Here is a 24,972-nt window from a genome sequence, read left to right as displayed (position 1 = left end):
CACTTGTTTCTGTTAAAGGAAAACATTCATAGCTGTCCCAAAGTGGGACAGTTACTACTCAAAGCTAGAAACAATAATAAAAGACCTCCAATTGGGCCTAGGGAAGGTCTCCAAGAGAATGAGCATCCTGAAGAGCAAAGAAGATCGAAAGTAGGGAAAGACATCCATTGGAGAGCGCTCATACACACTTTTTTTTTGGGGGGGGGGGTGAAAACTTTGAATGATTTATATTACCAGAGAACGTTGAAAGAAAACCCAAACTGAGAAAGCAGGATCACCAGAGACTCTGTGGTTATGAACTTTCCAAAGAGCCGATAGTGCCAAGTAGCGAACCCAGGTGAAGAAGAGGCCGAAATCTGGTCGTGGCGGATAAATACCAAAAATCCAAAAATATCTTCGAGAAGTTGCTCGAGGAAATCTCATCTGTAAGCATTGATGAAGAAAGCCGAGGAAGTCTCAGGTATGAGTGCATCCCCAAAAAAGATGTGATATGGACTCCCTCCTCAGAACCGAATGCTGGTGGTGACAGACAGCCAGAGCAATGCGTATGGCTGATAACAACAGTCTAGATGGAAAGCCCCCTTGAATATTAAGAATATTCAGCCCTCCATGCAATTTGGGTGAGCATAATCTCTTAACTGGAAGTAACCGCAAGCATTTCTTGCCATGCTTTGATTGCCATAAAATTTCCATAATGGTGGACAGAAGACAGATCCCCATTAGTGAAAAATATCAAAGGCAGATAAAACTGAATATAGGCCACCAAGATAGACTGAACAATGCGAAGATGGACATGCAATGGGCCAAGTAGCCAACTTCCAATATTCCAATTTTTTCTTCAATTTAGCAAGAACCCAATCAATCTATCGACGCCGTGTGATACTCCAACCCAGAGGATATCCAAGATGACGGATCAACTGAGTTGGTGGAAAAATTTCCCTGGCCAGAGTAGACTGTACTAATCCTTGGAATGCAGTGGCAGGAGAGATGAGATTCCTGAAAGTTAATGTGAAGGCCAACAGCCAGTCCATACGAAGAGAGAGCCTGCATAAACGAAGAAAGGTCCCTTTGAGTGTTTTTTGGCATGAATAATGAATCATCTGCATAAGCCTGAGCAACCAAAGGGCGATTTGCAGGAATTTCCAGCCCATGTAGTACATTTGTTGCCACCAAATGATCAATATATCGAAGCATTTGGTGTGTGGCTATAGCATATAAAATAGCACTGAGATGACAACCTTGCTGGACTGAATATGGAAGCGTCCAGGGTTTTGATATGTCTCTAGACAAAATGCATGCAGCTTTACTATCCCGATATAGCCAGAAGATGACATGCTGCAATTTCTGACCAAACCCCAAAGCCTGCATAGTCTTCAGCTATAAAATCCCATTGAATGGTGTCAAATACCGTGGCAATATCCACCTGCAAAATAAGAACATCTTGCTCGGTGTACTTGGCATACTCAATCCCAACATAAGCATTAGCAATATTATTAGTAATATGCCGCAGTGGAATAAACCCATACTGAGTTGGATGCAGGCCATCATGTAAATATTCCTTAATCCGATCAACCATTTTGGTGATGATCTTGTATATCATTGGCATGAAAGTAATAGGTTGCCAATAAGCCAAAGATTCACAAATGGGCTTCTTGGGAAGAAGTTTAACAAAACCTTTCTTCCAAGAATCCGGCATATATTGATTTTGCGAAGCACTATTGATCATTTGCAGCAAAGGCATTTTCAGCAGATTTTAAAAAGCCAAGAAAAATTCTACCGTTAGACCATCCCATCCAGGAGATTTCCATCTACCACATGATTTAACAGCATCACTTAACTCTCTTTCAGTGAAAGGAGCTTCCAAGTCTGAGGCGTGTGCCGGTGAGACAATTGGAGTGACATGCTGTAATCATTTTTCCCTTGCTGAAATGACCTCCTGCGAAGGTAAATCTACTTTCCCAAACTGAGAAGGAAAATGTCAAACACAAGCTGCAGCGAGTTGTGTTCTAGAAGAAGTCCCAAACACCATCCGATAACAAAGCCTTGCAAATATTTTGAAAATGCCTTTTGTAATGCAACCCTTTAAAAAATGCTTTGGACGAGCAGCCTTTATCCAAAAAAGCTCTCTGTTGTGCACATGTCTCCCATTTGGCTATTTTCCTATTGTCATTACATTGCAGATAATATTTTGCCTGACATAAAATTTGATTTTCCTGAGAAGAAAGATTCCTGAAGTGAGTCAGCTTTGTCAAAGACTAACACTGAAATTTTGCTTGAGCAACATTGTCCCGCAAGGTCTTCATGTAGCTTTTGCCATAATTATGAATAACTGCTTGGCATGGTTGCCCTCGTTCAATGTATGGAACGTTCCGTACATTTTTTTTTGGTGGCTTTCGGTTCGTTTGTTTTGGATGACTGGTTTTGTGGTGGTGGTTTTGCCAAACTGATTTTGGGCCTCCCAAATGGCAAGGTTCCATATAAACCCCCTCTCTTCTCACTATGATCTCACACTAAGCATCGTCTCGACTCTCCCTTCTCCATCTCCAACAAGTGATGAGGCTCAAGCTACATCAAGCATCTTCATCTCTCTCCCCCTATCTCCATCAAGCACCTATATTACATGTTTTGTACAAGTTTTAAAGCTTGTACAAGTACCTACTCCAAAACTCTAAAATGCTTGTCTTTTTTTTGGGCATCGAACGTACCATCGGATGTATGCCTAAGATTTTTTAGTTCGTTTAGCACCGTACCAATATCGAACGGTATGTATCGAACGTGATCATACATGTCAACCATGCTGCTTGCATTCGTGCAACAAAAGCTTCCCTAGCAAAATCAATGCCAATGGCAGCCTGTTGAGATAGTGGCTGAACCGCATCTTTAACCAAAGCCTTGTATGCCTCATGCTCCAAATAACTATTGTTGACAATGAGCAATCTTTTGTGCACAAGCTTGTCATCAAGCATCTCATGGAGGCCAATCCTCAACCACAAAGGGGCATGATCAGAATGTGAAAGTGTAATCCCCCCATAAATTGACATTGAGAATATCATAGTGTTGAGGATCAATACTATACCATCGATCCAACCGAGCCTAATAAGAGGACTGAGCATTGTGTTGAAAAGTGTAACCAGGCAGCATAGGCTGTGATTATTTCCACAGATCAATAAGAGGGACCTGAGTCAAGAAATTAGACCAATACTGAAGCTCAGAGGCTAACATGTGAGTATGGCTGGAAGTATTGTCCTCTGGTTGAGGATCATTTTTAAAATATTTACAAATGAAGGCATGTTGCTTCCAGGGATAACTTTGTATATCAGCCCAAATTAAACCCCTCTTGCGAGAAGATTGTGATTGTGGCGCATAGACCGATGCAAATTCAAAAACTTCCTCCTGTATAAGACACTGAATGACCACTAGTTGAAACTCATGTTTCACCAGGAAAACCATACCTGAAAAAGAATGTTCTCCTGCATAGAAAATATCATAACCAGCAAATTGCCCATGATGACCGGCATACATATGCTGATTATGCTCTTGCAATGCAACTATGTCAAGCTGCAATTGATGTAGATATCCTCAAACCAACTTCCATTTCCTAGGATCACATAGATCCTATACATTGAGAGTAAGACACTTTATGACCGCATATTTACAAAGTATTTACATGTGAGAGCAGTTTGCATTTCAACCTCAGGATCCGGCCCCTAACCCTGAGAAGAAACTAATGTCTGTGGAGAAGATAAAAAAGTAGACACTTCCTCTTCAGGAAAGAGAGTGCAGCTTGCTGTCACTGCAGCCCAAGTAATTCCAATCCTTGAATTTTCTTATGGAGTGTTCCCCCTTGAAGACGAGCCATTCCAAGTATGAGAGGGAAGAGGTCTCCTTGCTGTCACAATTTTTATTGGACTTTGCTAAGCTTCTTGTAAAGTTTTTTGCTTGGCTTTTCAATTGAGAAGTTGAAGGCATCGAGGCAGAAACATTAGCATTTGACACATCAGGAGCCTTCCCCTTCTCTTGGGTTGCATTTGCTGGCTTATTGGACTTATTCTTAACTTGAGAAGAGGCAAGAGTATCCTTGGGATGCATATTGGCAGGAATAGCTTCTGGAGGCATCTTGTGCAAGACCAGAGGGCATTTTGAAGCCATGTGCCCAAACTTCTTGCACTCAAAATAGGCTCCTGCAAATTAACCCCATTAGAGCTTATAAAATGCACTTTCCATTGCCACATATTCACTGTAATAGAATAAGATTCAGGAGTGGGATTATCAATATCCCAGAGAATGCAAAATCTATTTGAATTTCCATTTGGCCTAGGTGGACAAACCACCTTTCCTAGAGAAGCTCCAAATTTTGGCAAAAGTGAGGCCAAGCATTGAGGAAAATCAACCACCTCCACCCACACCGGACAACGATGGCGAATCAGTGCCTGATAATCCTGGGTGGGTGACCATGGCAAAACATGAACCATCTGTTGCCCATAAAAAAGTGGAGAATGTTCAAGGAGCATCTGTTTATGTTGCTCATCAACCATAATAACCTCAAAAAATCTCTGAGCTGCATAATGTACTTTACGAACAAAACAACCTTCGAGTGTTGTGGTCAATCAGTTCTCGACATCTGCTGCAACTGCCATACGACCTGGAAAAAGATAATGACAGCATGCTTTGCATGGGATCTACTATATCATCAACATCCACCATGACCCCAACTGTGGGTGCGGAATCTTTCCAATCCTTGTGGATATCTTCAAAACCCTCATGCATAACGTCAAAAACTAGTTATGCCTCAAGAGAAGCATTGTGACATGAAGTTAGGGATAATAAACTTCACGCATCTCTTCACTTTCTACTGCTTTCGAACTGACTGACAAAGATATTTATCATTGAGAATGGGACATTAAAAAACAAGCTTTTATGCCAAGATACCACATCATACTTTCCTCCCTCAGATGAGAATGAAGATGGTAACATCCCAAGTGATGTTGTAAAAAAGCATAGGGAGAAGGAAAGGATCAGCAGAGGCCATAATCTCAGCGAGCCGGTCTGTGCCAAAGAGAAGAGCGATACGTTGTTGAAAGAAGATCTTGCGGCTCAACATTACATGAGTTGATATATATCAAGAAGTTTGAAGGGGTTGATTGGGTCAGATGAGTAGATTCCGAAGAAACATTGCACCTCCTTCATAGACACCTTTACAATTAGCTCAAAACACTCTACAAACTGTCATTAGACACAGAGGCCTATAACTTTCAGTAGAGACATGATATCAGAGATTCAAACACACAAAGAGATGCGCCTTGAGATGGGCTTCGCACTGATATAAGTTTCGTTGAAAACAGATAGACAGTTGAAGAGATATGGACAGTTTACTGGAAGGGAGTAAAAATTGTCATGAAAACAGACTGTCAGACACAGAGACTTATAACATTTTGCAGCAATCTCTGATTCAAGATCTAAGCACATAGAGACATGCGTCTTAAAGAGAGCTTCGCGCTGATATATGTTTCGTAAGAAACAGAGAAGCAGCCAAAAAGTTTTGGACAGTTTACTAGATGGGGGTAAAAACTGTCATGAAAAATGACTGTCAGACACAGAGACTCATAACTTTTTGCAGCAGTATCTGATTTAAGATATGATCACATAGGAACATGCACCTTTTAGAGAGCTTCGAGCTGATATAAACTTCAATAAAATCGGACTACTGAGCAGAAAGTTATGAGCAAAACACTAATAGAGGGTGAAACTGTCATGAAAACTATCCTCCACCCATGCTAATTTCACCTAAGCAGGATGCTCCCTTAAGACTCCACCTTCATCAACAATCCACCCCTCATAGATTTCGCTTAGAAGAGAGGAAGAAGTTTGTATGGTGGCTCGGGAAACAGATGGACCATGTGTGCACAGTGAGCGGCCGAATAGAAAGAACTTTTAAGGCTTTGAAAAAAAGAAAAGCGAAGAGACACTCAAGAGAGAGAACCTGAAGTGACCCTCATTACCAATAGAGTGAGAATCCACTCCAAGGCAACTGAAAATACTACAAACACAAGGGAGAAGAAGAGTTTTCATACATACAAGAGGGAGCGGAAGCTCCAAGACTACTCATAGAGAGAGAATAAACTAGAGAGAGATGGACTCAAGAGTCTACATAAGAGAATATTTACAGGAGAGAGAGAAGGCTCATGGAAGAGGCTTGGGGAGACTAGAGCTACAGCAACATGAGGCCTAATGGTGGAAGAGATTGATGAACAAGGGAGAGGAGGGCTGCTTTTATAGAGATTTTGTCACCCTCCTTCATCCATTTACAATTGCTCCCTGTAGATTCTTTTTCCCATTAATCACATAAGCCCATATGTCACCATCCATGTCCTTTTTGGCTACTCTTGCCATGTGTCCCATCACAAGATGCTCAAGACTCTTAAAATATTGAGAAACTCAAGAGTCTCCCCACATGGAGCCCATCAAAATACAAAACAAAAGCTGTTGGTGGTATATCTCTTTCATCTTTAATGTTCTTCTTACATTTCTTTTCTTCGCCTAGATCCTCCCGTCCTGTGAGCAAATCTGCCATAGTGGACCTAGTGGTATTTTCAGTGACAAAAGAGAAATAGAACTCTTGAAGCTTTAATAACCATTTTGCAAATCCCCTCCTAGGATTAGGCTTGCAAACTAGATATGCTAATACAGACTGAGAGGTAAGGAAGAAAAATGATCGAGGTAATAAATAGGAGCGAAACTTCCTGACTGAAAACACCAAAGAGAGAGCTTGCTGCTTCATTTCTTCATAGCTTGTTTCCACATCTGTAAGCTGTCGGCTGGCATAATAGATGGATTGCATTCTACTTGCTTCTCCTTTTTGTAGCAATACAGCACCAACTGAATGCAAAGATATACTTGGATTTACATAAAAGTCTTGAGACCAATCAGGGGGCTTCAATATTGGGCCCTTACTCATGGCCTCCTTAAGTTGCTAGAAAGACTCTTGTTGCTCCACATCCCATTGGAAAGAAACTCCTTTTCTTGTCAACAAGTTCATGGGATGTACTATCTTTGTGAAATCATCACAAAAGCGTTGATAATACTTGCTCTTTCTTAGAATTCTGCGAACACCAGTGACACTCTCAGGTCTTGGCAATGCCATGATTGCTTGGACCTTGTCAGGATCCATTTGCAGGCTCTCTTCAGACACAATATGCCCCAACAAGACTACTTTTGTTTGAGCCAAATGACACTTGCTAGGATTTAGACACCCTTTTGCTTCATCAATCCTAGCTAAGGCCATCTTTAACTTATCCATGTGATCTATATGCCGAGAATAAATGCAAAAATCATCCAAAAAAGACCCTTATGAACTTTTCTAAGTGCGGCTCAAGGACTTGACTCATGAACCTTTGAAATGTAGCTGGTGCATTGGTCAACCCAAAAGGCATCACTCTATAAGCAAAAACTTCCCAAGGTGTGACAAATGATGTTTTCTTTTGATCTTCCTCCCGAATACGAATTTGAAAGTACCCAAAATACCCATTACATACAGAATACATCTCATGCCGTGCTACTTGGTCTAGTATTTCATCTTGGAATGGCAAAGGAAAATGATCTCTCTTAGTGCATGCATTCAAAGGACGAAAGTCTACACAAACTCGCCACTTATTTTCTTTCTTTGGTGTGACAACTAGAGGAGATATCCATTCTGAATCATCAACAAGAAAGATGAATCCTTCCTCAAGTAGTTCTGTTATCTCTTTCTTTAGTGCCTCAGCTTGGATCACCCCTCATCGCCTTAAGTGTTGCACAACTGGCTTGCTTTCTGGCTTCAACTCAATCTTGTGCTCCACAAGAGAGATTGGTCGAACCTGTGAATAGCTTGTTGCAAAGAGACATGAAAAATCATCTAACATATCCAAGTAGTGGAGCTTCTCACTACCTGATAAAGAATCACCAAGAAGCCCTTCATTGCATTGGCGTCGTTTAGTGTGCTCCACATCCTCCACATGAAGTGTCTCTATAGGATCTTCTTGCACCACCACCTTGTTCTTTCCTAACTCATCCCGATCAACACCAAGACAAAGACCAAAGGTGACTCCTTCCACCTGACTCTCTAAGTTGGACTCCTCGGAGCTACACCTTGTCTCTTTTGTCTTCATCGGTTAAGTTAGAGCTTGAACTCTCTGATGTTGAAGACTCCTCCTTAACAACTTCCTTTTTACGGCTTCTGATGTTGTAGCGCGTCTTCTTATCATTTCCCTGCAAAATCAATTCTCCAGTATCCCACTTTTGAACCTTGCGTAGCCAAGGCCTTTCCAAAATCAATGGATAGGCACGTGCATTTGGGTTGGTAGGGATCACCTGAAAAGTAGTCGGCACAGAAATTCCACATACATCCATTTCTAGATTCTTCACAACTCCTAAGGTCTTAACCCTAGTGTTGTCAGCCAATTTGATGCGATAAGGGGAGGTAGTACTAGAGTATTTTAAATCAGCATCTATCATGGTCTTCTCACTCATGACATTAATCGATGCACCTCCATCAATGTACACATTAGAAATCACTTGACCATCAATGATCACATCAACCACAGGTACATCATGACCAACATCTATATCTACCTTTTGCACAACAGGGATGGAACTTTTCTTCTTTTTCTTCTTTGACACTCTTGTGCTTGCTAGCTTTTCCCATTCCTTCCGTAGTTCTGGAGACAAAGCAAGTAATTGACCAAAGGTGATATGAGCTTCCTTTTCTTTAAGGTCAGACAACAAGTCATAGCTTCCAATTCCTTGTCCTAAAGGAAAGTCTGACAGACTAATTCTCTTTCTAGATGCCTTCTTTTTCTTACTACAGTGTTTCTCTTCCTGATGTTCCTCATCTACTTCTTCCTTGCTTTCTTCTTCTTCTTTTTCTTTACCACGCCCCCGTTTGGCCATCATTACCTCTCTTTCCTCATCCCTTGAAGAAGCTTCTAACAAGAATACTTGTTTTTCTTCTTTCTTTCTCAATCTAGGACACTCGGGACGATAGTGAGCTTTTTCATTACATTCATAGCAAGTGACTCCACTCTTATCTCGAGGCCTATCTTCACTCTTTGGTGCTCTAGGTTGTCGTGCATTAAGCAAATGCAATTTCAAATCAGCAAACTCTGCCATCAATTGGAAGATATTATGATCTAACTCAGAGGACTTTGGTACCTGAGGAGTGCCCATTACCTCCACCTTAGAAGTTGAAGCTATTGAAGACACAAAAGAGAATTCGATCTTTAGAGAAGCTTCTTTCTTGGTCGCAATGCGAAGTGCCTCCATGTATGTTGTTGGATCTTTACTCATTACTTTTGAGCGAAGACGAGGCTCCAAAGCCATAACCAATTTGCTCATCTTTAAGTGCTCCATCCTTGAGAGACTTTGAGGGGTCGATGATGCAGATGCCACAGCTCGCAAAGCTGCCCTTTCATACTTTGTTCATAAAGTTTCATATCGGATTGCCAATGCAGAGACCATCTCACCCTCTCCTTGATTGAACTGCTCAAACTGCAATATCAAAGCATTTTGCGACTCCACTATCCCAAATCTTTGCTTCATTGCTGCCACCACTTGGTCCCAGTCCTCCTTGGTAGAGTTTGTCAAGGCCTCATGCCAACTCAAGGCTACACCTTCAAGAAAATCAGTCAAAATCTCCACCCGATCCTTCATGCACCATTCAGAAAGCCGGCATCCTCGAAGAAAATTTCAAAGATAAGACTCCGGGTCTTCCCCTTGGATCCCTCGAAACATTGGAATCTTCACCATGATGAAACACAAAAAGGAAACATCAAGATTCAAATAATATTCCTAGCAAGATCCAAACAAGATCCCATAGAGCCTTAGTATACCAAGATCAACTTGTTATGCATAACCACTTGTTGAAAACTCTCCACAATGTGATCCTCAACAAAATCTTTAAAAATAAGTGACCAATCAGCACCATGAAAAGATTGTGTATACATGCATTCAAGAATCACCTTTCTCACAATTGGAAGTGCACATAACAGCTTCAAGATATTGTACTCTTCATCATTTGCATTGCAAAAGAAGTTGAAAGCATTGAGAATCACCACTCCACTGTTGTAGTAAAAAAGTAACCAAAGACTCAACTCTTCTTCACACTAAGCTGCCAGTACATGGAACAATCCCGAATCTATCATTGTGCCTGCTGATGGCGTTATCGATTCACCAATATATTCAAGAGTGCAAACGTAAAGGATATGATGATGTTGACTGTGCGAATAGCTTGAGCATCACCTTCACAATCTTGAAGTTCTCTTAAACGGACTGCAATCTCTTCTAACGGAGTTCTTCCAGGCATCTTCTTTATCTCATCAGAAACACATGCCTATTCTAGGCATAACATGCAATCAAGTACACCTAAGACCGTTTAGTAAGGTGGGATGAATCCAATACCAAATGTACCGGGCGTCTCCACCAAAAGATGTGACATGAAGCTGGGGGTAATAAACTTCACGCACCTCTTCACTTCCTGCAGCTCTCGAATTGACTGACAAAGATATTTATCATTGAGAATGTGACATTAAAAAAGAAGCTTTTATGCCAAGATACCACACCATACTTTCCTCCCTCAGATGAGAATGAAGATGGTAACATTCCAAGTGATGTTGTAATCAAGCATAGGGAGAAGGAAAGGATCAGCAGAGGCCATAATCTCAGTGAGCCGGTCTGCACCAAAGAGAAGAGCGATACGTTGTTGAAAGAAGATCTTGGGGCTCAACATTACATGAACTGATATATATCGAGGAGTTTAAAGGGGCTCATTGGGTCGGATGGGTAGATTCCGAGGAAACATTGCACCTCCTTCATAGACACCTTTATAATTAGCTGAAAACACTCTACAAACTATCATTAGACACAGAGGCCTATAACTTTCAGTAGAGACATGATATCAGAGATTCAAACACACAAAGAGATGCGCCTTAAGATGGGCTTCGTGCTAATATAAGTTTCGTTGAAAACGGATAGACGGTTGAAGAGATATGGACAGTTTACTGGAAGAGAGTAAAAATTGTCATGAAAACAAACTGTCAGACACAGAGACTCATAACACTTTGTATTAATATCTGATTCAAGATCTAAGCACATAGAGACATGCGCCTTAAAGAGAGCTTCGCGCTGATATATGTTTCGTAAGAAACAGAGAAGCGGCCAAAAAGTTATGGACAGTTTACTAGACGGGGGTAAAAATTATCATGAAAACAGACTGTCAGACACAGACTCATAACTTTTTGCAGCATTATCTGATTTAAGATATGATCACATAGGAACATGCGCCTTTAAGAGAGCTTCGAGCTGATATAAATTTCATTGAAATCGGACTACCGAGCAGAAAGTTATGAGCAAAACACTAATAGGGGGTGAAACTGTCATGAAAACTGCCCTCCACCCTTGGTAATTTCGCATGAGCAGGATGCTCCCTCAAGACCCCACCTTCATCAACGATCCACGTCTCGTAGATTTTGCCTAGAAGAGGGAAAGAAGTTTGCATGGTGGCTCGGGAAACAGATGGACTATGTGTGCACAGTGAGCGGTTAAATAGAAAGAACTTTTAAGGCTTTGAAAGAAAGAAAAGGGAAGAGACACTCAAGAGAGAGAAGCTGAAGTGGCCCTCATTACCAATAGAGTGAGAATCCACTCCAATGCAAGTGAAAACACTACAAACACAAGGGGAAGAAGAGTTTTCATACATACAAGAGGGAGCGGAAGCTCCAAGACTACTCATAGAGAGAGAATAAACTAGAGAGAGATGAACTCAAGAGTCTACATAAGAGAATATTTAGAAGAGAGAGAGAAGGCTCATGGAAGAGGCTTGGGGAGACTAGAGCTACAGCAACATGAGGCCTAATGGTGGAAGAGATTGATGAACAAGGGAGAGGAGGACTGCTTTTATAGAGATTTTGTCACTCTCCTTCACCCATTTACAATTGCTGCGTGTAGATTCTTTGCCCCATCAATCACATAAGCCCATATGTCACCATCCATGTCCTTTTTGGCTACTCTTGCCATGTGTTCCATCACAAGATGCTCAAGACTCTTAAAATATGGAGCCCATAGGCACCCTCTCTTTTCCACAGGTTCACATCCTGCTTATTCCACATAGGAATTGTAGAAGGATTCCTCTTGACTTCACACTCCTCCACATGCGTTCCACACGCTTGGCATGTGGCCTCTCTTATAATATTGGAACACATGGACATGAGCCCATCTCTTTATATGACTGACTCTTCCTATTTTCTAAAAAGTCGATAATATCCCATATACAAATAACTCTCACCCCATACCAAGGTATTTATAATTCATACCTATGGTATTTACAGTGAGCCATTCCACTCATCGTCTCAATCCCATACAATATCACAGAAAATAGAAATAAGTGAGAGCCGCTAGGCTATCACTTGATACTCAAAATCTTTCCAAACATAGAGAAAAACAATACCAATGCCAAATTAAAAATATCAATTTTTGGCGTTAGAGCATGATTTGGGTCATCCTGACCCAAATCCTGCTTTTGTTTCTTGTGAGAGTAAATCTTCATTAATGCCATGATGAAGAAGAGGAGTAAGCACACAGGAAAAGGGAAGAAGACGGGCTAATAAACAAAGAAAATAAGCAAAAGCAAAGCTTATAGACATCACACAAGAGAAAGTGAAGGCGGGAAGAAGAGAAAAAGATGAGCAAGGGAAAACAGTAGATGACTAAGGGCAAGGCGAGAGGGCAGAAGAAAGCAATGACTAGTAGCAAAGCTCGGGTGAGGGAGGGAAAAGGATGACTAGGAACAAGACCTACTCCAGCAGAAGCCGTACAAGCCGTACAGCCTGTAGAAAATTGTTTCGTACATGTACGGATGTCAAGAAAGCTGTGAAAAGAGTCGCAAATGTAGAAAAAAGGAGTGCAAAAGCCAGTACGGGCGAGCGCTCATATACACACGCAACACACACTTTTTTTAAAGTGAAAACTTTGAGTGCTTTATATTACAAGATATCTATCATAGAAAAAAATGGTAAGTTGAAATATTACATCAAGAGAAAATTTCCATGTAGGATAAATATACATCCTGATCGATGCAATGAGTTTGCAGAGAATCAAAGAGCGATTGCTGCAAAGAACGATGAAAGAAAACAAAAGGAGAAAAAACTAGATCACCAAAGACTCTTTAGTTTCTAGCATTCCAGAGAGTCAAAAGTGCCCAATAGCGAACCCATATAAAGAACACTTACACACGCACACACACACATTTTTTATAAAAGAAAAACTTTTGCTTCAAGTAAGCATTTACATTCATAGCTGTCCCACTGCGGGACAGCTACCACTCACAACTAAAAACAGTAATAAAAAACTTCCAACTGGGGCTTGAGGAAGGTCTCCTAAGGAATGAGCATCTTGTAGAGACCAAAGCAAAGAAGCTCAAAACTATGGGAAGATAATCCCTGAAGAGTGCTCATACAGTCGAATCTTATGAGCACGATATAACGACTATAGAGCCCAATATCAACACCAGGAAAAGAAATCATCATACTTCGGGATAGAAGTAAATCTTCCAAACAACCAAAATTGCTTTCCAAAGGAAGTGGATGGCAAACGTGCACAGAGCCCTGTACGGATAACCTGGTTGACCTCATGTGATAGGAGGGGAGAAAATGGAGCATCCATGCTATACTGGAAGGGAGGTAGTCTATCCATGTGGAGCCCTAGTCGCTCAAACCATCTCTCTATACAAGCATACCAGCACCTTTGGTCTCCTCCTGTTGCAAGACCCATAGAAGAGGATAGAGCTATTTAAGGTAGCCTGCTACGCCTCGAGGTATAATCCCCATATTCCCTAACTCGTACAGATATGTGATGACCTGAAATGCAACATTTAGTTATAACTTTAAAAGGTGGTGACCCAAACTCAACCCGAATGACCTGGTGAGGAACGGATGACTTACCACGAATCATTTGTGATAACATGAGAACTTGTAGCCGCTCGACACCGACCCACTCTATATCCCACAAGTCTGGCCCCCAACAAGGGCTGCCGTACATCACCACTGGGCGAACTAAGGAGTCAAAAAGTAACCCCCTTGGTGCATGGATCTTGAAAGTGCAAGCAGAAGCATTGCCTCTCTAGTTTGGCCAATGAAGCATACCCTCTACTCAAGCGTGCCTGCATCGCGGGTCTCATAGTGAAGTTGGGTCCGGAGAAGATAACCCCAAGATAAGTGTATAATGAAATTATCTCAACAGATGACCCCTCAAATGTGAACTGCTCGTGACGCGTGATGGCTGGAGATGTATTGAAGATCATGACCTTGGTTTTAGGGACTGGTTGATTTGGGATGTCATAAAGTGTGCGTGCATAATTAAACCAGATCTGAGTGTCAGTGAGTGGCAGAGGGGACCGTCCTTCTAGAAATCTCCGCTAGAAGTCCTTAGAGTGGTTACTAAATAAAATGTTGAGTAGCTCCTCCTCGTTCCGACGAACAAAGTCTAGTTTCTTCCTCCGTACCAGTTTGCGGTATTCGCGTAGCATATTTGGTGCGCTCGGAAGATTGTTTTTGGTTTCGAATCTGAGTTGACAGCGTAAAGCCTTACACTCATCATCGTACCAACTATTACAGGGTACGGTTCCAGGGGGTGGTGGGCGGGTGGTGTGGGGAAAAGCGTGAATGGCAGCCTCGTGTAGTGAGCAGGTGACAAGGGCAGCCCGATCCTCTAAAAGGGGTATGAAGTCAATATGGCAGCCCGATCCTCTAAAAGGGGTATGAAGTCAATATAAGCGAGAAGTATGTACAGACCGCCAGAGAAAAAGGTGAGTGATCTCGATCAAAGTGTATATCATGGTAGGTGGAGTAAGTAGTGAGTGGGGTCGAAGGTGCTATGTGAAGGGAGGTGGAGATGCCAAAGAAAATGTATGTATGGTCAGCCCTTGGGGGGAGAGGTACTACAGTGAAGTCAGTAATGTGAGATGTGAAGACAGGGGATCCCATGATGAAATCAACAACACTAGAGCCCCCCCCCATGTGGAAAGCATGTGAAACTACCTGAAGGGGGCCATTTGTAAAGACCATTATAGATGATGAGATCATGTATCCTGTCGAGGTCTAATAGGGCCTGCCCATAAGATGAGAATGGAGCTCTCTTGTCAGCCGAAACCCGTAGCATACCTGCCTCCTCAAGGTCAATATCCGGCAGTAGAGTGGAATGATCTTTGAAGTCAAGAAGTGGTATCTGATGAGCCCTTGTTCTCACGTTGAAGTCCCCCACTTGGAGGACTTCTCCGTGGCTAGAGAAGTCAACGATGGACTGATCAAGAGTAGCAAATGGGGATGTCTCATCATCACCTCAGATATCTTTGGCAAAGTGGGAGGTCTCAGGGGGGAAGTAGCAAATGGCGACAAACAGATTCCGGCTGTCTATGTGTCGAATCCGGATCCAAAGAAATCTGGAATTTTTATCTTTCTGCTCTACTGAAATGGTCCCTCAAAGTGTGGATCTGAAAAGGAATGCAACTCCACTTGAACCTCAAACTCCTCCTGTATCCCTCGTCTCATCTCTGTAGGAAGACTCCCATGTATATCCGCTGAGTATTGAAGAGGGCGCTCTGGACTCTGATGTGTCTTTATATAAAAGACTATGTCATGGCCTGTATAGGATTTCGAGAAGTTCCTTGGTTCTGACCATAAGGTACTATTACAGCTCCAAATGGTGCAAGACAGGGTCTCAGATATCTGAGTCTCATAGACCCCGCTTCCCTATGTAGGGGAGGGGGCAGGTGCCCTACGGGGGGGGCTATAAGAAGTCGTCTCTCTCATACCACTGCCCACTTTCCCTCCTTCCGGGCCTGATCCCGCTGCTTCAGCAAAGAGCGCCTCTCCTCAACCTGTAGAGGTGTGAGGTCCTCATCCATAGAGATCGTTGGCTGATCTTGAAGGACTGACATGCGTCGTACAGTTGAAAGTTGTGCCTAAGTGTCATGGATCTGTATGATCAGGGGTTGCTCTCGGTTGGGATCTTTCCCCACCCGCCATGCCCTCTCTATCGTATGCTCAACCACACCCAGGGTAGCGGTCACGAACGCAATCACATCTACCATCTATGTAGCCTCAGTGCGTGGGATTCCGTGTACTCTGATGTTGAGAGCCTTACTGGCTCTCTGCTGTTGCTCCATGAGGGTAGCCGAAAGGGTTACCCTTGCGGGTTCTCGTTTGGCCACATCAACCCATTTGGAAGTCTCCTCAATAGCAGATTGCATGCTCGCAATCTGTGCCTCGACCACCGGGGTACTCCTTGGGACAGTGTGTATGGCTGTGATCTCCTGTCGGAGCTGCATGATATCCTGTTTGAGCCCCTGAATAAGACCCGCCTGCTCCTGAATGGCCCTAGCCTGCTCCTGTATGATGCGGCTCTGCTCTTGGTTGAAGCGGACCTGCTCTCGTGCGAAGTGAGTCAGTTCCATGTCAAGCTCACGAAAACTATGTATCTCCATGAGCAAGGTCTCACAGAATGGGAGGCATGCCCAGAGAGAGAGAGAGAGATGAAATGGTCTGATGTGATATGTTGTCTTTTATTATTCCCCATGGGAAGTCCAACACAGTCTGTGTCTGGATGGGTGGACGCGCGCGCGTGTGTGTGTGTGTGTGTGTGAGAGAGAGAGAGAGAGAGAGAGAGAGAGAGAGAGAGAGAGAGAGAGCACATGCATTTGAAAAGGTTTAATATGTTTTTCAGGTCATAGCCTACATAGGAGGGATTCTATTTCTTGTATTTGCAGCAGTTACTTTGGTTGAGATTTTCACTTAACAGAATGTTGATTCAATGATTCAAAGCAACGGATTTTAGCAAATTCAGCATTCTTTTAAACCTTGAATTTTTTGGGTGACTTAACACTCTGAGGTTTCCATCTCCCTCGGCAATTGTATGCCATTTGTTGGCAATCCCATATCTGTATGCCTTACTTGATATAACCAATCTAGTCTTCCAAATTTAATAGCCAAGCGGCCTCTATAAGCAAAAGTGGATATGAAGGAATATGTAAGCCTTGAGGTGAATTAAAAATAGGTGAATTTTTTACTGACAAATTTTGTATGTTGAGAGTTAGATTGTCACCTACCTTGCTCTCATTCTAGAAAATAATCAATTTATGGTAAATGTATGGCAAAAGGAAAGGACAAGGCCAAAATCCGAATGGTTTGGGATTTTCATCTTCAAAAAGTTGGATGGACAAGAGGCAATCCAAAGCATTGTAATCATACCCAAGACCAATCAAACTCTCATTCTTTGCATTGCTTATTTTATTTGGAGGAGACATGTTTCTTATTTTGCTATCATTTCTTCCACTTATGCTTCGCAATGTTGCTTTCACTTATACATAATTGTATAATCTACCAATTTAATGCAGATGTGACATTTGTTTGAGAATGCCAAGCTAGAGTTTATTCCTCTCTTACTTCCCTTTTGTAGGCATGCAAGAGACACTCAAATACAACATGCATACATCAGACATCGTATATGACTCAGGGGACTTAAAAATATGTGTCATGTTACTTCCTTGTGCACATTTTAGGGTAACATCCCAATATTGACTTTACAAATGGATCACTATAAACATGAAAATTGCAATGGTTGTTTACAAAGACACCTCCAAAACATCCTCCTTTATCTTTCATTAATTGAGTGAATCTAGTATTTTATTTGATACAAGCTTAAATGAAATAGAGTAAAAATGACAAATGTGCTAATATGAAGATGATTAAGAACATGTTACATTGAGCATGCAAATGTGTTGAGTTGCCAACCAACTCCCAAATGCTATTAGTACTGTTGATGATTGGATTAAGCATGGAAGAGGGAAGATAGTCTTGTAGAAGAACGTGTGATAGAAACGCTATTAGCATTGAAGAGGGAAGATAGTCTTTTCGAAGAACATTGTGATAGAAACTCTGTACAAAGACTTTTGTATAAATGTATGCCCAAGTATGGGTGTGATTAGCATGTGTGAGCATTGGTCCACACTATGTGGTCTACACTCCATCATTGGGCACTGATGATGTCTGTGGGGATATCATAGTAGCTAGTTCTTGCTATGCATGATGGTGTTTATGGTTTCCAACCTTGGTTGTGACTCTCATGAGATTGAAATGGCACTTTTGTTGTATTTCTAATTAATGACGTTGGGCAATGTTCCTAGATTCATCTATATATATATTGTGATGCCATGATAAACATACAAAACTTAAGCAATGGGATAGAAGAAAGTGAAGATTGTTCACGATACAACCAAGTGGTTGCACCTCTTAAAGAATTTGGAAAAAAAATAACATGGAAAGAGGTAAAGGAGGATTGTGACCTGTTGCTAGAGGAATTGTTAGATGGAACAAGAATGGAACAAAGACAATGCCAAGAGTATGCATAGGAAGATGGGAATCATGCGGGGGTTGCACACTCGTATGTGGTGTAGTCCAAAATCCAAAGACATTACAAACATGCTGGAACTTTGAGGGCACAATTTATGATAGCTACCAACTCACGGATGAGAGTTTCTCTGTTTAAACTTTTGCATTGTGTGGCCAAAGTCGACAATTGGATCTCTCTCTAGAATGTGTGAAGGACTAACTTGCCTTATTTTTTAAAGGTAATCTCATAGACAATAGTGCCACTTTGCATACTTTATATTTAAAGCTTTTCTTGGACAAGCTTTGCATGGATTGTCTAGCGAAAGCAATTTCTATCTAATTTGTCTTAATGGTGCAATCTATAAACTCATTCAGGGAGACTATCAATAGTTTAGGGGACATAGTGTAGATGGATTTGCATAATCTAGCTACTAGATATGTCGGTCAGTTGTAATTGTCTAACGATGGAGGTGGAGATGGTGGCCTAGGAAGTACTGCTGTGGCGGTTGCCATTGTTGTTTTGCCTTTTTGATTGTGGTTGAAGGCAATGCTTGAATGCATTTCATGATCAAAACTTCCCGGTAGGAATGGTGCAACACCACAGCTTCCTATATTTTGCTAGTCGGTTGTCTACTAGGTGCATGAAACCTATTGCTCACACTATACTTTTCAAGCATAATCTCAAAGTACATGTCAACCTTTTTTTAAATTTCTTGGCTTAGTTTCATCACCAAACCCAATCTCCCACAAGGTTTTGCCAACCACAACATTTTTATAGAAAGAGACACATCCTATGTTGTCTAATTTTCTAAGCTTGTGTAACATTCTTAACCATTATCGTGGAGATGCAGTGAGTGGGTACATGATGGTACTACAGCTACTAACATATATGGCTCACACTTGGTCTGTCCCATAAGAACATAAAGAGTTTGTCATGAGAATACCTGAACATTGTCAATGGTTGAGTTTTCAATGAAGGGGCATATGATGAAAAGTTTCAAAAATTTTGCATAGGATGGAAGGTATCATGAATGCCAAGCATGCTAAGGATACTTGGGATGAAAATGCACTATCATTGATTTGCCAATGGGGTAAAAAATGTTTGGATACATGGGCATCCAAGGGTTCTTTCAACCTCCTTGCTCCATTATTGTTGCATGTCACCTACCAATCATCATTGCCTCTGTGTCGAGTGAAATATTGCCTAATAAGTTTCTTGATTTGGGAATGAGGCTCTGTCAACAATTGTTGGATGGGCACAATGCTCTTGTTTAGTCATGCTTGCAATGAATTGGAGAGCGTGTGCGTGTGTCCTTTAAAGGCCTTACTTTCCATGATGAACTCCTTGCTACAACATAAGGACTTATCTTCTTTCAAGATGCAATGGATACTTGGAAATACACACAATTGCAATCAATGCATGGAGTTGTTAGATGTTCACATGTAGCTAATATTGCATCTCGATCAGCTAATCGTTAAATCTAAGACAGAAAAAAGGAAAAGATGCAAAATTAATAAGCATTTGTTGAAAGACAAAGAAAACATTCTAATTACACAAACCTATTGAAATTACAAATAAATATAGATCAAGATATTAACATAAATGTAGCACTAAGCACACATCACATACAATTAGGATAACCACCATGGCCAAGGTCAAAGTATTCCGATCACACATCTCGACGTGAGCCATTTAGACAAGAACATGATGATGAAAAACACATGATGATTCAGGTTGCAATATGTGGACCACATGCACACTGCATATACATAGACCCAAAAATGTCTTGAAAAATAAAACATAAGTTTGAAGATGGGATGGTCAAGGTTGAGCTTTGTGAATCACACATCCTACCAAGGAGGCTAATATCAAGATGGCCCGAAGTCACATATATACAGATCCATTGAAGCATCTGAGGAATCTTGAACTCTTGTTCTGCCTTGTCTTAATTCTAATCCTTAGCTAAGATTAATTATTATTCCATTGAAGCATATGAGGAATCCCGAACTCTTGTTCTGCCTTGTCTTAATTCTAATCCTTAGCTAAGATTAATTATTATTTCATTGAAGCATATGAGGAATCCTGAACTCTTGTTCTACCTTGTCCTAATTCTCATCCTTACCTATATCTCATAAAAGCTCCAAATTGAATTTAATATCCTCTTAACTAGATAAGAGAAGTATGAGCTATGGGATTAGGTGTGGACAATTCCTCACATGTTCTTATGGGGTTTTCACAAAGTGCCCCCTTGAGTGGAGTGATCAACAATACATGGGAGAGAGAGAGAGAGAGAGAGAGAGACAGAGAGAGAGAGAGAGTATATGGAAGATCGAAAGGTCTATGAGACTAAAAACACCACGATCCGAGAGTCCATCAAAACCAAAATTTCAATTAAGGGCTGAGGTCCATCCTAGTGCCTTAGAAGAGTTATCTATTACAACAGTTATGGACTGAGTGTCTTCACATCTACGACAGTGCCTTAGCCAATTCAAAATATTCATTTAGAGCAATGCCTTCCTGGTATACTAGCCACTTACCTTTCTTTCAAGCCTCTTGTAGTTTTTGGAGTTCATTACCCTTAATCTTAAGTTGTTGAGGGGTAATGTTAGCATAAGGTGGCCTTTATAACATCAATTTAAGATAGGCAGTCTTTGGGTTTGCATTTGAAATCCCTAATCAATGCTTGCCCATCTCGATAAACTACCCATTTACCTACCTTGTGTGCTTCCTTTACTTCGGCGAGTTCATTGTTTCTTTGTTTGAGCTGGATCCAAGTAGCACCTCAAAGATCCAAACCTTTGCACCCTTCAGCTTATGTGTTTGCTGGAGAATATTAACTCTTGCTACCCTCTCTCTGAAGTAGACTTTACTTGTGTGCCACTTTGACTCATATTGCATATGTCATTTTCATTCCATTCAACTTATGGTACGTCCTTTTTAAGACATATCATTATGTCATCAAGGTGTGTCTCCTCATCATCTTGCAAGTAACCCTCTTTCATCTTATTTAGTGCTCTAGCTTCTTGCTTTTTCACTTCCATATAGAGATCAATTCTATTGATTTTGTTGCTAGAATCAACAACCATTTCTTGCTTGATTGAGCTCACTTGATTGGTGATCATGTCCTTGACCATTGAGACACGTGTCGATGCCGGTGGAGATGCATTACGTTTATCTATGACATCTACAATAATTTCTTGTTTTTTGTTACTCTCCATATCTTGCATTTTCCTCCCGAGCGTTGCAACATGGAATTTGAGCTCTTTGATTTCTTGTTGCAAATAATACATTTGCTCCTGCGGGTTGAGATGATGTATGTCTTTTCATAGGGAAGGGGTGTCGATAGCCTCAATGGCCGAATACAAGGGCTTACTCATAGGTGTTGAGAACGCAAAGGACTTCATCTTAGTGAGCTTTGGGAGCTCCATAGTAATCTGCATATATTTGAATGCCCCTATGCTCGAACTAACCTCCAAGTAGGGGTTCAGCCCAACCTAGAGTGGTTTGACTGACTGAACTTAACTGTTTGGACTGAGTTGAACTAAGAACCTGGTCATGGCTGGCTGGCTGGGCAAACTGAGCAAACTAAAGTTTGTTGACTACACTTCAAAATTTGGACCTTGGACCTTGGATGGAGCTTTGTGTGGTGTGAAATAACGAACCATGGCTGTGAGCAAAACCTAGGGGGTGGCTGAGAGATGAGACAGGGTGTCAGAGAGAGAGAGAGAGAGAGAGAGAGAGAGAGAGAGAGAGGGAGAGAGAGAGGGAGGGGGGAGGGCGAGGGAGAGAGAGAGAGATAGAGAGAGAGAGAGAGAGAGAGAGAGAGAGAGAGAGAGAGAGAGAGTATAATAGTTTAAGGAAGACCTAAAGGTTTATGAGACTAAAAAAACCACAACTAGTTATGATAAATTTCACAATTTGTCTCTATAATGGTGCACAACTAATGCAAAAACTTTGATTAAATCCTACTTTTGTACTTCTTGTTTTTAACAATCCTTTTCACGTGTAAAAAAAATCATGAGCTACTAATTTAAATCCATGAAAAATCACTTTCAAAATAAAGACTTATTAATATAATTTAATCCAAAAGAATGCATTTAAAATTTGATGTAGAAAACTATAACACTCTTGAAGTCCCAAAATTTTTTTAGGTTAAAATAGACAAGAGGCATTCAAGACTCTTTAAATCTGCTCCAAAAGTAGTAATAGCTATGCTTGCAATTTTATAATGTCATATGTTTATAAGAAATATTGCTCTCCATGAGTCTTTGCACAAAGGAGTCTAACACGTAGCCTTTTCAATAGCTCAATTCTGCCTTTACAAATGTGTTAAGTACAAATAGGTAACTAGTTTGTTTGAATGTCCGATTCATTGTCACTTGTTGCTTGGATGCTTGAATGGTATTGTCATGGGCATTCTTCATTGGCGCTATCTCCTTCTACTTCCTCCTTAGCAAGCATTGTTGAGAGATCGAGCTCCACTCGTGATATGCTAAGGTGACTGTTGTCCATTTATGTGACCGACTTGTTAGCTGCAGATACGGTTGGTACACCGTCCATGAATAATAGCTGGATGACAGTGAGTTTGGTTTGAGACCCACATATAGGGTTCTTCTATTTCTTTGTACTAGAGTTCTTTTGTCTTTCACAACTAAGAAGAGGAAAACTATTTTCAGCCTCCACCTTTGTGTGTATTCCCCCATTGTGTATGTGAGAAAGCCGCAAGTGAGACTCCTTCCCTCTCTCCCACTATCTTCACATGGTATCAGAACCTGGTTCATGGTAAGGAGCTCAAGAAAGCAAACCAAGTTCGTGGTGTCCTGGTAAGAGGACCAGTGTTGTTTTTCTTTTTCGAGTTTGGGAGCAAATCTCTACAAGTAGCACAGCCGGAAAGTGCAAGAGTGCACTGTCTCAGATTGAGATGCCCTTCGCGGTGTGGCGAGAGGGCAGTTTTGGAGGCGGAATTCTCCGCAAGCACTGAGAAAAAGGCCCTGTTTTTGCTGTGCGACCACTGTTCTATAGGTCGGTGAAAAGTTGCCTTAGAAATTGCATCATATGCCTATGCGTAGAGATATTGGGAGTTACAGAATCATCCTTATTGCTTGTTCATGCAAAATCGTCACTAGGAAGTGACTGTGTGGGCAAATACCACTTTTGTCAGTTTTGCAGATTTGCCCTTGTGAGGAAGAAGCTGTGTTTTTTGTAGTGATAGAATATTTTGCAGTGTTCTGTAATGGCATCTGATTCTCTTTCACAGATTGTCACTGAAAAGCTTGACAAGAACAACTTCCAAGCATGGAAGTTTAGAATGACGAATTTCCTTATGGGAAAAGGCTATTGGAAGTTCATTACAGGAAATGAAGAAGAACCAATTCTTCCTAATGTTCCCAATCAACAGGAAATGCAGGCATTTAAAGGATGGCATGACAGAGCCAGAAAAGTTATGTACTGGCTGTCTATCAGTATTTCAGATTCTATGATTGTGCATATTCAGGATGCAAGTACGCCAAAGGAGGCATGGGATACTTTGGCAAAAATGTATAGCACAAATACGCAAGCTAGGAAAATGTAGCACAAGCAGGAGTTGTGCAGAGAGAAAATATGAGCATCAATGACTACCACATGAAGGTGAAGAAAATTGCAGATGCACTTGCTTCCATTGGGTCACCAATGGAAGATGATGATTTAGTTTTTGTGACCTTAAATGGTCTAGGAAAGGATTATGCATAGTTCCGGACATCCATTGCCGTCCGTGAAAAATATGCTGATTTTGAGGAGTTGTTTGCTCTTTTAATTTCTGAAGAGCAGAGAAATGGTGGTGCATCTTCTTCAGGAGGAACTTCAAAAGAAACTGTTATCTACTCAAATGCTGGAAGAGGTAGAGGCAAAGGTAGAGCAGGCCGATCTGGAGGCCATGGTAGAAATTAGAATATGCAGCAAACTCAAGAAAACTCTAGAGGCAGGGGGAGCCAAAGAGGTCGTGGTGGATGATGGCAGAGAGGCCAAAATGCAAATAGCAATGTTGAATGCTACTATTGTGGTAAAATGGGTCATATGGATAGAGATTGCTATAAAAAGCAGAATGACATCAAGAATGGAAAATTGCAGCAAGGGAATTATGCATCTTCTAGTAGACAGGGTGATGATAGAAATGAGCATCTGTTTATGGTGCAGCACATGACCAATACTATGACAAGTGCAGAAGAAATCAATGATGTGTGGTATGTTGACTCAGGTGAGTCAAACCACATGACAAGTCATGCAGAATGGATGCAGGATGCAAGGAAAATGGAAAGACCAGGATTTGTGGAGACTGGTGATGATACTGCACATCCTATTGTGCAGATTGGTAAAATTCCTTTGTCTATGTAGGATGGGAAAAAGAAATACCTGTCTAATATATTTCATGTCCCGAATATCACCAAGAACCTGGTTTTTGTTGGTCAAATGGTTGAGCAGGGCTTGCAGGTCAGATTTAATCCTCATGGATGCTTTGTTGAGGATATGAAAAATAACGGTCGCTTGATAGCAAAAGGAAAGAAGAAGGGTAGGATGTTTACG

At 41.3% G+C, this 24,972-nt stretch overlaps 1 protein-coding gene across 2 annotated transcripts in view; it reads left to right on the top strand.

Annotated features, from left to right (window-relative positions):
• Positions 1-17,318, top strand: part of LOC147885756 (GDT1-like protein 1, chloroplastic) — a 135,568-nt gene extending 118,250 nt beyond the window's left edge. For both annotated transcript variants that reach the window (XM_087396921.1, XM_087396922.1), the window contains one exon: positions 16,747-17,318. In XM_087396921.1, the coding sequence (XP_087253047.1) occupies positions 16,747-16,818 (72 nt within the window). In that variant the 3' untranslated portion in view covers positions 16,819-17,318. The remainder of the gene's footprint in view (positions 1-16,746) is intronic.
• Positions 17,319-24,972: the final 7,654 nt, after the last annotated feature.

This window comes from Dipteris shenzhenensis, chromosome 25 (assembly GCF_047967505.1).
Source record: "Dipteris shenzhenensis isolate YYH24624 ecotype China chromosome 25, Dip_SZ_1.0, whole genome shotgun sequence".
Taxonomy (NCBI): Eukaryota; Viridiplantae; Streptophyta; class Polypodiopsida; order Gleicheniales; family Dipteridaceae; genus Dipteris; species Dipteris shenzhenensis.
This window is presented reverse-complemented; position numbering and strand designations above follow the sequence as displayed.